Below are 15527 nucleotides of genomic sequence, written 5' to 3'. Positions count from 1 at the left end.
TTAAAATAAATGCTCGAACATACAGCTTCTCAGAAAGGAGAAACGAGAGCTGCCTATTGATTTTGTATCAGAGCTACCTCAGAAAAGAAGGGGAAGAACATAATAGTTGAAACAAATGTTGCCCCCCCACATTCTCCCTTCAGAAAGCACAAAGGCTTTAAATACATGAAAACAGCTCAACTGTGTAGTTACCCTCGGAAAGGCCATCAATTACCTAAATTGGGCTGTATGGCAGAGAGGAATAAAAATGAGACAGGGTCAAACCAGCTCTGGAATTAATTTCGGGGGGGAGAGGGTATATTTCAAAAGAGGGAGGGTTTTTGTTCTCGCCTTCCCTCTTCCTCCCTCACTCTTCAGCAATCGTCATGGCCCAAAGAGACAGCAGAAGAGGATTTCATTAATAAATTTATTTCAACTTTCTTTTCAATGGTGCTAAAAATGTATGCAAATCCATTCATAATTAGGTTTAAAAATTCCATTTCATGGGATAATCAGACTTCAAAAAACTCAATTTTAGTTTTAATCAGATTTTAACAAGGATATTAAGTCCATTTCGTTCAGAAGAGGGAGAAACAGTGAATTTAACACAAAATGTATTCAAGCTTAGCCCTGGGAGATAATTAAATAAAATTAATTTGGCAAGGGTTGTCTGTAAATGGAAACGCTCCAGACAGCAGAACACGTTTCTGAAGGAAACAAAAGCAGTTCATTACTGTACAAACAGATACAAAGCTTATTGTTCAGACAGAAGGGAATTGCAGCTCTTCCACAACAGCAGGACAACCTGGGCCCTCAAGCTGCCTCTGACAAACGCAGCAGTTTGTGGAGGAGGAGAAGGTAGTTATTTCCTTCTCGTTTCAGCTAAGTCCCTTAAACTCCCCTAGCACAGCAAGGAGGGAAAATGCAGGGGACAGCATATACAAACCTAGCAGTTCCAAATTATCAAGCATAGAAAGGATAAGAAACAACCTAGTGAGAGACAGCTCCTTAAAACTACAAAAACCCACATGCCATTTGAGGCCATCAGCAAGATTCTTGTCAGATAAAATTCCATCAAACTCCACGTAGTGATTTAGTCCCTACACCATATATCTGAACCCCAACTTAATACCAAAAGCATCCCATTCTCCCTGACAAAAGCCATGGACTGATATGGATGCTAAAACTTTGGTTACTGTCCTTCTGATGTTTCAATTCTGAAGGGCCAAATAAATATTTTGTAGCCCTTAGAACCTTAGACATATAAATGCAGTTCTTTTAACATTGTATATTACCAGATTTGTCTGACACTTAACTACTAATGTCACATGGTACTAGAGACTGTCCATGAAAGTCACTTCTGGCAAATACTTAACCAACATACATCATGGAAACATAAAACAGAATGGCTGACTCTAAAGCAAAGTTAAGAGTTTAATTTGTATCCTCCAAACTCTTCCCCAACACTGGACACTTAAGATTCGGCTGGACAGGTGCTGGGCCATCTTGTCTAGACTGTGCTTTTGCCATGAAAGGTTGGACCAGATGATACTTGAGGTCCCTTCCAACCTCATATTCTATGATTCTATGAAACTCTACTGACCTAGACACACCATCATTGAAAAGAACAGTACAGGATACAAGAAATAAATATTTTAGAAAAAAGCTATTTTAAATATCTAACTACAATCAAAAGACTGACATTGAGAAATAGCATGTTTATCTTTAGCAGCTATCATAAGCCATATAGACAGGAACACACGCACTTTCCAAGAGCTATGCCTACCCAATTGGAAAAAAAAAACAAATTCAGAGCACTTTTTCACTCTTCCTCTCTGCCAGCCTTCCAAATATATCAGTTATTACAAAGTGCCAATTGCCTTTCCCCTTGCCAGCTACCTGCAGACAGGCGAGCCAATAGGTGTTCTGTCACCTTGACAAGTGGGCCAGCTATCCAGAAGGCAGATGATGCCTTTGCCAAAGTCACACTGGAAACCATCAGGCCTAAATGAAAGGCTTGTCACAAAATAGGCTTGATGCCATCAACCTTGGCTGCTAAATTTGCAGAAAACCACCTGAAGCCACAAAGCTTTAAACTCTGGGAATACAAAGAGTATACAGGCAGAAATGTTATTTGCAAATGTACTAGCAAAACTGAGTAAAAAAATTCATAACTAGGTTAAAGCATCATCTTCTGAACCGAGCCAATAGCAGAGCTGTGAAGTATCACCGAAAACTGTCCAGCTAACTGATGAACAGCTGACTTCTCTAGTTGAGGATACTGATACTGAATGCATTCTCAAAGCCAGACACCGTATTTCTGTCCTTCTTAGAAAAGCTGGTAGGATTTCAAGCCCTCACTGAAAAGCTTCATGTGTACCACAGAAAGAGAATGATTGTTTCATTAAAACAGAAAAGAAATTAACTTGGTCAGCAGGGTGTAACTCAGGAAAATCCAGAATTTCATATTTCTTCCTACCCAAAAGATTGATCTTCCTTTCACTACACTATTCATATCAGAGTATCTCTGGAAGAGAGTTTAAACAAGAATTCAAAGCAATTCCAGCAAGAACAACTTGTGCTAGAAAAAGGTTCTTGTAATAGTTGCTCATCACTCCCCACAAAGAGGCATAGCAATTGTTAACTTTGCTGACAGGAGAGTTGAGAATAACACAGAGAAAGGGAGTGGGTAAGGACTGAGTCAAAGCAGTACTAGAAAAGAAAAGAAGAGATGCTCAAGATTTCAAGTAAATATGTTTCTAGAAAAGCCAAAACTGTAACTAAGATGGAAGGTCAGGATCTGACAGATCCTATTTCCATTTATAACAAGAGGCAGTAAAAGTTGAGAGCTGCTTCAATGTGTAGAGGTTTCTAACACACTATTCCAAAATGTATCATCCTCTTACAAGAATGACATTCTGCAACAGACATGACTTCATTACAAGAAACTTTTCGCTGCCAGGTGATGAGCAAAATAAGTGCAGAACACATTTTAGTGCATCAGCAGCCATCAGGGAAAAAAAAAAAAAAAACACACAAAAACCCCACAAATATTTGAAAAAATAAGCTTTGCCAATGCAATCCCTGCATTTTACATCAGTGGCAGGGAGGAAAAGAAGGTTCCATACAGCTCCACCTCTTAACTGCCTTGGCTATGCGGAATAGTTGGGCACGTTTTATATTCTTTCTGCTGAAAAGGCCTGGCTCCATTTTCTACAAGCTATTCTAACCCCACAGAAAGCTTCATTTGAGAACAGGAGCCCCGAGCCCTTATTTCAGCTGTTCAGGTCAGCACTTTGAAAATAACCCCCAGATACTAACTGATTCCAGGTGTTCACTAAACACAGGGATCCACTCAGCCCCCAACACTTCCCATCTTTGCCTTCAAAATGGGAATCTCGCCAGTTATCACAGGCCCAATTCTCTTGACAGTCTGGTGCAGTGTCTGCTCTCATTCAGGCAGCTCACTTCAGGCTGGACTTTCTAGCTTACAGTTCTTCCTCATCAGGTCGGGGAGGAGAGAGACATATGCCAACAAACCTGCGTAATACACTTGACAGCATAGTACAATAGAGGAAGGAGCAGCCACACAGTAAAAATCGAATCACAAGGTTAAGACAAAAAACACTTTTAATTTTGTCTCCTCAAACAGAACTGCAAGATAAAAAGCCATCATTTATAGAAACAGCAGCAATTTAAGAATCTCACTTCTAATACTTTATGACTTTGTTGCATGTAGTTTCAAATAAGAAAGACTATAACTTAAAGAGTATCAAAGCAAAACATTTTTCTATTTATTCTATGCATAATATCTCCCATTTGCAGGAGTTTTTACTTCTAAAAGGGTGGGGGGACACTAAATAAAATTCTTTATGCTTAAGTAAAATCCATGCTGATGAGAGTTAACAAACTTTTTAAAAGTCTGCTTCATGTCTTGCACGTTACTCTGGATTTTGCTATCTAGACCAGGATTACCATTGTCTCTGACACTGGACCAGAGATGGATTAGTAAATAATCCAATCCAACACGGCAATTGCTGTGCTGCAAGTTATTTTAAAATAACGAACAACACTTATATAATCACAGCTAGTTCAAGAGAACCTTGAGGCACTTATCACTAACATTTCAAGTTCACTATGCCCTTTAAGAAATGGTTGAAAACATTATGCAGTGCTTTCACTACTACAAGCCACATTAATATTTTTCTCTCCAAACAATGCATGCACAAAGGTATATTTATAAGCATATTCCCTTTAATAATGTAGCTTGTGAGGAAAGAGAATATAGCCCAGGTAAAGACGTGCTTTGGTCAAAAATATTCACTGGCAAAGAGGTCCCAAGGGAGGAAAGATTGAAGCTTAAGGACAAGGCTTACATAATATCACAAGGCATTTAAGCTAGCTTGTCGGAGCTAGGAGCATTTTAAAGATGCTAAAAAACTGAAACAGTTTAATGTCCATATATTTCCAATTTTCTCCTGCCCCATCCTGATATTGCTATGCTAGCTACGCTATTAAGTACAATTAAAACTGAAAATTAGACCTTTCCTGGCTGATCCAGTACAGAACTCCCCCCTGCACTGATGACAAACCAAAGACAAACGAGTAAAGTAGCACTTTCCTAGCTACCATCAGAAGGATGAATCCTTGCGCTAGGCATTGATGAGGTTAAGCACTAACCAGGAGTGAATCACTTGCAAAACGCCATCAAGATAACCTGCACCAAATAGGCTCAGAAAAACTTCTTAGATGATACAAACCATATTTTGGTCTTATCTCCACTGGCAGATAAACTCTTCTTAATAGTTCAGCGCATTTTTCAGCAAACCGCTTATTTCTCAACATGAACAAAGGTCAGCTGTTCTCACACTTCAGGTCCCTGTCCACAGTTGTTGTTCTGCGTGGGCAGAAAGATGGACAAGGTCTACTTTCATTCACTAACCCCCCTTTGCCAACTGCAGTTTTCAGAATCCTAGTATTAAACAATGCCTGCAATTCCAAACTAAAATATACTGCTCCACTCTTACTACTCTTGAGCCCATTCCCTTCCTTACAGATTCACATACACATTCACGTACAAGTGGGACTGAAAAGGATCTTTTAGTTTAGGTCCTGTCTAGTCCTTTGGTATTATGAACTCGACTCATCACTTCCATAACCTTCTGTAGCTTCAACTTAGAAGCAGTAATTTCTGTACTTTTGACTCCAGTGGAAGCTGCATTCAGAACTTAGCCTCTCTAAAAGTCAGAACCTCCTTCTAGCTGTATTTGTGGCAGGGTTACAGCAATTTGATTTAAATGCCAATGCTAGTCTTCAGTATAGATGATTCTTTTTCTCACTGGTATTGATCCCCCTTCCTTCCCCTCCCCTCCATCAAGGTATTTCTTGTCAGCAATTACATCTCCTGCCAGCCTTTGCTAGAGGAGGCCAGTCCTTCCATTCACCACTGGTTCAGGGGGCTCTCAGGCTCCTACCAGCAACCCTTTTCGGCATTTAGTTTCCACTATCCTCCTCCACAGTGGGTGACCAGAACTCTGAGAAGCATCTCCCAGGCCATCTACAGAGGCACTTGAAGACCTCCACCTCCATGGAAGTTTTTCTCCTGATGCATCCTATGCATGAGAATTAACAGCCATCCTGTTGTAAACAAGTACACAGCCGTTCTAGTCCTTTCCACTGCATGTGCCACATTTTACAACAGAAGTTCGTATTCAGCTCCCAGTTCCGTGGAGCCTTGTGTTTTGTTTCACTGAATTTTGTCTCACTTCTTTACTCTAATCCTTAGGGTCACTCAGTTCTGCATATCCAGCTTTTGTGTATTTATGAATCCTCTGAACTTGGCATCATTAGCCAAGTTTTATCAGCACACACCAAATTTTTGCACCAAAACCATTAACAGAAATACTAAATAAAGCAGATCCTAAGGCTAACCTTTGAGGAATTCTACTTATCCTCTCATTTTCCTTTCAACAATACTAAATCTATCCCTGCTTAAACAATTCCTTATACACCCTACGATTCTTCTATTAATTTTCATCTTCTCCCGCATGGTTTATACTTTCCCAAGTGGCTCTCTCGATCAAATGTTTCAGTGAAGCTCAAATAAATAAGATCTATTGTGTTTTATTTTATAAGATAATCAGTTCTCCAGACAAAGAAAGCTGTTACGTTAGTCTGGCACAGTCCACCTTTGTACTCTGTGATCCAATGAAGAAGGTAGATTCCTTGCCCTGTAGATAAAGGCCATGCCCACTAGTACAAGGGAGTAGCACAATACAAGAGCTTGAACGCTTACTGAAGCATTTTGTTTTGCTTCTACTTAGAAAAGGCCTGTGCATTTTGAGAAGGGTTTTGAAAAAGGCATTGCTATGCTAAAACAAAATCATCCTCAGTAAGCATGTACAGGATCCATTTTTTTGTTTAAAAGTTTCCCTGCAAAAACAAAACTTTGGGGATAAATGAGGTATAACACTGCACATCTAAGGGAGAGGGAAGGCATAGCACGTCAACAGCCCCAGCAGAAACGTTAGAACTGAAATACTGAAAGATGTTAAAATGGAAATGGAAAGGTAAAATTAAAAATGAGCTAGAGATTATAGTGGTTATTGAGTCTGTGGAAATGACCAAATGAGAGGCTGAATAAAAATCAAGCACGAGCATTTGAGCTCTCTGACAGTAGCAAACCATCCCCTTGCTGATTAGTCTCTGCTATTTAAATGATAATTTCACTTTAAGGCAAACAGGACTGCTTAATGTAAGGAAAGTGGCTCTTCATGAAAGTGTCTGTATTTTTGAAAGCTTCTCCTTCACAGCAGAGTGAGCACCTAAGTTGAAGCCATTTACACATAACATGGGTCACTACATGCTGGAAGAAAGCAAGCTACTTTTACCCAAATGTTTTTCAACAGCATCTCAAACACTCCTTGCAAGAAATATGGCAGCAACACAAAATGAAGTGTCTGACTGGGGAGTCCCCTGTGGCAAATAAATCACCTGCTACACAGAAGACAACACCAGCACACATTTCTAAAACCACTCCTGTTCCTACCAGAAAAAGAGCCTTAAGTTTATTGGTTTGGGAAATGCATCCTCTATTCAAGCTGGGACAATGCTCTGTGTTCTGATAAAAAGAGACAATGGAAAAAGAAGTTATATTTTCCAGTAAAAAAAAAAGTCCATTGGCATCTTCACTTCCAAAATAAAGTTCTTAATCCCCTAGTAAGAATTGTCCATCTTTTCTTTAATTTCATTATTCTCCATACAGTTCCTGTAGGCAAACTACCAAAAGTTCCTGAAATTATTCTTCAACAAAGATGATGGATAGCGTGCTAAGCTCATGTTCAATAGTTTTTTCCATCTCCAGAATGCTAGATCTGTGATCCTGGATAGACAGTTTCTTTAACTGTTCCCAGACCTTTGAAATGCAAAGCAAGGACAGACATATTTTTGATGTGAGCTTGCTTACTTCTTATTCTGATTCTCTGATTATAACATTACAGCTTCAGTCTGCGCTAGATGTCAGGTGCTCATCCATTATGTTCTACACTCTTCCTATCCTTCCTTTAGCCTCAAGACTTATTACTCTGATATATTCAAATGGAAATAAAAGCATTAATGGCAAAGGAGAAAGAACACTAGTATTTCTGAACACCAGAGATAAGTACAGCATTTTTGGAGAAAATTAATATCATACAGGAAAATATGGCAGGAAGTTTTGCCCAGCATTTCAGTGTACTGGCAGGACCAGACCTACAATATTTTAAGAAATCTATGAAAAGAGGCGCAGATGTTTGCCATATTAAAATTAAGTGAATCAACACCATGAGAATGGGAGAAGACTAAACTCTGGCTAAAGCACAGATTTGACATCAGACTTCCAAACATCACATTTGAATACATTACTCCCTCCCAACACCCAAACATGGCCTGAAGTCTCCCAAAACTGCATTCTGACTACTCTGAAAACTGGAGCTTCAGATTTTGAGATGACAAAGGAACATTTTCTCCCCACCATGCATGAAAAGCATTCTGTCAAGGAAAGCTAAAACCTAAGGCACTGCGGAAAGTGAAGAATAATGTACATTTTAACATAAGATAACAGGATAATGAAGAACAGAAGAGCTTAGAACAATACTTCAGCATGTGCTGCATGTCACATTCAATAGGTGACAGCTTCCTCCAAGATTTCTCTATGTAAAAAATGGTGGCTTCAGTACACATACAATTATTGTAAGAAAACCACAATTAGTTTTCTCTTGAAACTTCTACCCCACTCTCTAAAGACAAGGTCCCCTTTGGAACTGTTCAGGCACTTCTCCCTCAAGAAGATTTTAAATGCTTCTAAAGCAATGCTTTCATCTTTTACACATACTAAGTCCTAAAAATACTGAGCACGTAACCTTTATTTCTAAATAAACACTATTATCCTCATGATTCCTTCCAACCCTGGCTGCTCATTGCCACTTCCTCTGCCCTACTTTGGAAGAGGCCAAGTAAATACTTTTTATGCACCCACACAGTAAACCTGATGAGGGAACCAATCTGGCTGAAACTTCCATTCTAGATTACTTTCTGCTATGCGGGCCCACCTCTTTCAGCTGCAGTGCTTGCAGAACCATAAAGTACCAGGCAGGAACAGAACATTTTTGTACAGACACTTGAGTCAGAAGCCCCACACGACAGGAATGGCAGAACTGCTCTAAGTTGAGACTAACTTGTCCTGGCAGAAGTACGCAACAGAAATTCACATGACATTAGTCCCTGTGCAGAAGCCAGCAGAAAGCCCTATTTTGAGGGATCTTGCGGTATGTTAGTGACATTGGCCCTCTTCACAAAGTGAGTTCTTTAACATTTATCAAATGTTATACCTCAGCATTATAACATTTATATATTATAACCTCAAAAATATACCTCAACTTCAGTGGAAGGCAAATTTTTTAATAACAAAATTAAGCTCTTAAAAGTAACTGTAAAATGTAGTACTGTATCTATACAGGACAACAGCAGATAATCTTTCCATGAGGTAAGCTGAGACATCATAACTATAAAAGTTTCTCTAATAAGCATAGCTTCTTTTTTTGTTTTGGTTTTTGTTGTTTGTGTGGGGTTTTTTTTTTTTTAATTAGTGGTTCCCCCTATGTAGTGTTTATCTTCCTTTCCGGTGCCCTGGGAATTCCCACTGTGATGAGACAGCTTGTTTTACACTGGGAATCTCGTAAACAGCAGTCATGCAATTTTCAGTATGTTCACAGATCATAAGTTACAATTATTTACAATAAAACCTAGATGTACAAAATGAAGTTTCAATATCCCATACTATGCTAATTCTAATTTTCTTCTCCAATTAGGGACTTAGCTCTAAAGTAGGGGGCTACCATTAGCCAACCCAGACAAGCCAACCCAGACAAACCCACCCCTTCACCCCCCCAAACATACAAATCAGCACTTAAGTTTAGGTCAGTGGTACAGCTGCAGACAGCAGCCAGCATCAAACACTTTTAATTAGATAGATTTCTTGCTTGGTGACAAAAGACCAGAGGGCTACAATAGGCTACTCCCATAAAAATATTTGCTCAACTATGGAGCGATCATGCCAGAATTATGGCATTACTGGAACTAGCAACAGTAACCCTCAGTCTTGTCTTGATTGGTTGCAGTTAATTAAGTATCCAGAAACGCATGTGAGCAACTCAAATTATTTCAACATGCGCTGCTTTGTATATCTGTCAACAGATTTTTTTTTTTAAGCCAGTAACCAGTTATTCATAATGGACATTCAGAGAAAGGTAAATTACTACCTTGTGAGAAAGGAGAAGATTATGAGCTTCATTCACTACTGCAAAGATATTCAATGCCTTGGATAGAAAAGACTGCAGAGTAGCTAAGCATAGTTAATCAAGATTCAAAAAGGAAAGTAGAGAACTCCAATATTCTCCCTTCTCTTCTATTCACTGAAAAAAAAGAGCACTAATCCACCACTAAATGCAGAATCAAGAAATCTGATTCCCTTTTCCCTCCCTCTCTCCTCCCTTCCCCCCAACTCCAAAAGCAGAATCTGCATAGAAGGACTTCCCGTACTGAGTGTAGCACCTGTGTAATTACAAATTACAACTGTGCTAACCACTGTACTAAATAGAGATGCTTGCCACTTAATTAAACCCTTTCTTAGAGAGGAAATGCACACACATTCACACTATCTCCTCTTCTTAATTGGTCTCAGACACTGCAGGAAGCTAGTCCCCAAGATTTGTCAGCCAGCCAGCCCACAGATGTTTCAGAAAGAAAACCAGGTCAGCATTAACAGGTTCACTTCTTTGGCTCTAGGCGACAGGTCAGCAGATCAGTGTCTGCTGTCTGCAGCTGGCAGGCTCCACTAAGTGAAAATGGTCCTTAAGCATTGGCCTGAATTCCTGTCAAATCTGCACTTCTCTTTACAGGCCTGGACAGCAAGCATGCGAAACAGCTATAGCAGCTTAATGCAATATCATCACTGAAGCCAACTAAATTTACCCTTGCAAATTGAAGGACGACTATAGGTACTCTCCAAACCCATGCTTCATTAAACCTAAGAGTCCCTCCAGGTCAGCCTTACACCATAGGCATCAGGGGGCTGAGACCTGCCTTGCAATATACCTGCAATTAGATGCAACTCAAGAACATCCAAGACCATGACTGGAGCCTCTGAGCAAGAAGAGTCCAAGCCCACTACTTTTATTTCCAATACATCAGCCTCACCTTTAATTTCCACACTGTATTCCATGGCCCTTCAGAAAAGGGCGGCTGATCTCTCCATTGCTTCCCTGTGATGGGCATGGAAAAAAGGAAATGATTCTGAAAAGTAATATGAACAAAAACTTTTGCTTTATCTTCCACACACAAGCACCGAGCCTGAGCTGACAGTACTATTTGCAACAGAAAATGGTGCCCCAAAAAGGAAAGACCTACTTAAATAGGTCATTACCAATATATTTGATTGCCTTCCAATCCTTGATTACTCTAACATCAAAAAAATCTATCACTGATATAAAATAATTCTTCTCCGTAAACAAAGACCTTAGAGCCCAGCAGGTGAAAATGTAAAAACTTCACATAGTCGCTACTTCCAATTAAAAACCCCAAACCAAAACAACAACAACAAAGTTAAAAAACCCACATCACACATTACTATTTATTCTCTCAAAAAAAACCCCAAAATGCTTGGACTAAAAGTCCTCTGAAGCTGTTGCTTGTGGTCCACCTGTCAGCCTTCACAGATTTGCATAACTTTTCAGCAAAACTTCAGCCTTTCTAAACTTGCAATCTTCTGCCACTTGTGGATAAATACAAAGACAAATTTACCATTAACCCTTGTCAGCTGCCATCAATGATTATCAGTATCAGTATCTTCAGTATCTGACTTACTAACTGCCTCATCTTTAAAATTTACCTGATGCACACCATTTTGCATCATTCTGTACTCCAGGGTGTATCTGTTTATGGACAGCAAAATCACCTGGCTAATTCATTAGAGGACAAAGGCAATACCAGCCAAACATAGACAAGCAGCAGCAAAAAAGGCTTATTTAGATTAAAAGCTCACAACAAGAACTCTCATTTTTTATTTGGGTATCTTCTACGTGCCGCAGAAGGGAAAGTCATAACAGTCACAGTGCTGCTCTAGAGGATGCAATTCTAAGGCTTGAGGTGGGGAGAAAAGAACCAGGCTTTGAAGAACTATTAAACAAGACAAAATGAAGAATGTGTGGTGTAAATATGAAGTTTACAGAGCTGGTTGGAAAAACACTCTACTCTGTATGCCATTAGAGAAATATGCACAAATCTTTTTCATACCAAGTTACTACCCTAAGTACTGGACAAGGAGACAGTGATTGCATGCATGGAGCATTAAACAGATTTTTAAAGTTTGATAGCAATAATGAACAATTTCCCTTAGACTAGCTGACCCTTCTTAAGGTGCCCAGCTGATGGTTTTTACATGAGGCTGAGCCTGCCAGACTGGAGCAGAAACCAGTTTTCTCCAGCAGCAGGAGAAAGGATGCCATCTCCTGGATAGTTTTGCACACTGTCATCCAAATAAAGCACCAGCCTTCTCTCACACACAACCTTCCAGAAATATTTTTCCGTTAAAATACATGTTGTTTAATGGCAGCCAAGAAACCACCTGGAAAATATCTCTAAGCTAATAGTCCAACTCTGAAAAAACAACCAAGTCTTTCATGATTAGCGTGGTTCTTCAGTGAAGATTGTCAACAACTCAATTACACAAATACTGGATTTTGAAGAAATACAAACTACATCAGCACATCCTGGAGACACAGAGTACAAGAAGCTTGTTTTCTCAACTCAATTCTTTCCTAACAACAAAGTCCTACAATAGCCATACATGAATATCCTTCTCAAAGTGAGTAAACTCTGAAATAAGTAAGACTTCCTACTCGCAAAGCAAGAATTTCAAAAAGTTTAGTGTTTTTTCCTTTTACAGTTGAAACCAAATCCTACAGCAGGAATATCAAGTCAGAGCAACACATGACAAACGTATGAAAATCCCTGGCAGCATAACAGTAACATACAAAAAAGACCTACAAGACAAAATTACATCCACAATAAAAGACAGAGCCAACTATACTGGAAAGTAGGCAGTAGGAAGATCAAAATATCGAAAGGACATGTAATTGAACACAAAAAAGATTATGTAGATTCATAATGTGTATACATGAACCATACATAACTATGGTGTGTATTATTTTATTATCTGGCTGTTGTGCAGCTTACAAGTATATTATGTAACGTTTGTATAAGGCAGGTGTAATTCCAAGGGCAAATTCTGGAAAGAACACTGCACAACAGCAATGCAAACACATCAACATGCTCTAGAGCTAAGCTGTCTTTGTTTCCATAGTTTATGAGAGCAAGAGGAAAACCCAGGAGCTTACAAGTGGAATCCAGAACTAGCAAACATAAGATCAGCAAACTAGCAAACATAAGATCATTATTTACTCAAATAAACTGTTAATGAACTTGTTTTCCCCCCAAAAGGTGAAGCATTATAAATACTTAGCTCTTTCACTGTTACCAAAAAGAGACCAGTACTAAAAACAGTAGGATTACCACTACACTCCTAAAAGCTGCACCTCCTTTCCAAGTATTATTACATAAAATTACAGTCGAAGGTCTGATCATAAGCCAATCTGACAAAAAGCCTGCTGGGACCAGGCAATCAGTGAACAGAAACCACCGAGAGCAGACACAGAACAAGCCCTATGGAAGTGCTGAAGGAAATGAAAAACCATCCTCTCCTAAAACACCACACACTATACGCACTTTCCTTACATTCTCTGTACCAACAAAGAACATGATAAGAAAAGATGAGAAATCCTAATGCATTCCCTTTTTCCTTGCTTATCTAGTTATTAGCAAGCAGCACATTGCTCTGGCTCTTTGGGACAACCATCCAACTTGTTCCTATTTTCTTCTACTATGAGATGGGCAATTAACTCTTCTCAAACTTTCACCAACAGCATACTCCAGAAACCTAACTAGGACAATGATCTCTCATCATCTTCATAACCCTGACCAAAGATTAATGTAATTCATGCTGTAAGAAGTCTGAGCAACACAAAAAAAAAAAAGAAGAGGAAAAAAAAAAAAGAGGGAGGGGGAACTCATCCAGTTCCACTTGCTACAATTGCATGCAAAAGATGATTTTTCTTAAGAGCAATTCCCTTTTCTGTATGAGAAGACACCATTAATAGCACTAAACAATATGGCCCAATCAAAAACCTAACACTTTACAGCAAATATTCTGATTTTAAATGAAGGAGTTATTAGACTTCAACAGGCAGAATCACTTGGTTCCATTTATCTCCCACTGTGAAATTACCTCATTAAACCTTTAACAGCTTGAGGTAAGTAAAAAGCTTTTACTCCACTGTCTGATAGAACAGGTTTTGTGAAAAGGATTCATACTATTTCTGTCCATTTCTTGCCATAGGAGATTTAGCACAATTCTAACTTCATCTAAGTGTATGCGTCCTCAGCAGATGCAGGAGAGAATCTCAAGCATGCTACCTACTAGCATGCCTCTAGAAAAAGGTTCATTATCCTTATTAAACAGAAAACACTGAGAAAATTAAGGAGGCTTTCCCAAGTTGAACACACATATCTTTTACATGAAGCAGTAATGTGCCCAAACCATATGTGCATATCCAGACACTCCTACTTCCAAACAATCCCAGCAGTGTGCAGACATAGCTCTGTCATTGGGCACGTGTAATGAATGGAATAAAGAAACAACTGGTAAAATGAGGTTCTGTGGTTCATGTTGCATCTCAGGCCTTGATCCAATATGAAAGGTGATCTGTACTATAATGCTCATATCAAGAGAGTTATTTACACAGAAGTCTCTCTCCTTCTAGGGTAACAACAATGTAAATATTTAGAGAAAATAAAGCAGTGCTGAAACATATGACACACAAAAGCATTGTAGCTACACAGAAAACCTTCTGCAGTAGAAGAAAATGATCAGAAGATGCACCATTTCCAGCCCCTCTTTATACCACAAACAGACCAGAGACCTTAAAAAATCTGGTTGAATGCTCCAGGTGTCAGAAAGAGTTAAGTAACAGTACACAAAGAGACTAGCTGGTGTTACAAAACACCATTGAGGGGGCGGGGTTTTCCCCCTTTTTCTAAGAAAGTTTATTCCATTTCTCGTTAGACAAAATAACTAAATTACAACTGTTCTTCAGCTGCTTTAGGGAAGAAAAGTCACAACATGATCTGGCAGTTTATTCTGATATCCAGATTTCAAATAAATCATATTTACAATGATTTGTCACAAGTAACATACATTCTCTTCTCTGGACATATCCTAAAATTCTTAAAAGTTCACTTATTAAGCTAGCAGAATCTCTCACTAAACATGAATGTAGCTATATTCAAGAAGTTCCAAGAACTCAAAACTGAACCTTGGCCTCAGAGACATTGGTCAAGCTGACTTGGTGAAAAACATTTGTTAGTTCCCAAAGATACTTTATAACATGTTGTATCTTACGGTTCTTCTCATGTATAATAAAAACCACTGGAAGAGCTTCCACATGAAGAAGAGATAGCAAGAAAGCATGACCAATACACTTCAGAGATCACATGATTAGGCGGAAAGGAAAGTTGTTTAAAAGTTTTAACTCCCTCCAGAGCTGTGAGCACATACCTGATATTCAAGCCAGTGCTCTGGTCCAGTTTCTCCCAGCTTTTTAATTTTCCCAGAAGTTTCTAGAGTAGAGATCAAAAGAAGAGTTAGAGACACAGACAAGTGTTCTAACAGCTCATTTTCCAACACAGTTTTCTCAAAATTCTCCATGCAAACTCAGTGTCTTTCCTTTTCCTCCTGTGGATTTCATTGTCTTCTTATCTAGCACTTTTGGGTTGTCATTCTCCAGCCCTCACAACCATTTTCACTGTCACCACAGCTCTGACACATGAAACCCATGTTACACTTGAGCGCTATAGATTATCTAACCCTGTGAACGACCACCACTGTACTAGACCTT

The 15527-nt window shown here is 39.1% G+C and overlaps 1 protein-coding gene across 3 annotated transcripts in view; it reads right to left on the bottom strand.

The window, feature by feature from the left end:
* Positions 1–15527, bottom strand: part of MAD1L1 (mitotic arrest deficient 1 like 1) — a 378641-nt gene that overhangs the window by 352105 nt on the left and 11009 nt on the right. For all 3 annotated transcript variants that reach the window (XM_072878170.1, XM_072878171.1, XM_072878172.1), the window contains one exon: positions 15188–15249. In XM_072878170.1, coding sequence (XP_072734271.1) covers positions 15188–15249 — 62 coding nt within the window. The remainder of the gene's footprint in view (positions 1–15187; positions 15250–15527) is intronic.

The sequence above is a fragment of the Ciconia boyciana genome, chromosome 13 (genome assembly GCF_034638445.1).
Source record: "Ciconia boyciana chromosome 13, ASM3463844v1, whole genome shotgun sequence".
NCBI classification, from domain to species: Eukaryota; Metazoa; Chordata; class Aves; order Ciconiiformes; family Ciconiidae; genus Ciconia; species Ciconia boyciana.
This window is presented reverse-complemented; position numbering and strand designations above follow the sequence as displayed.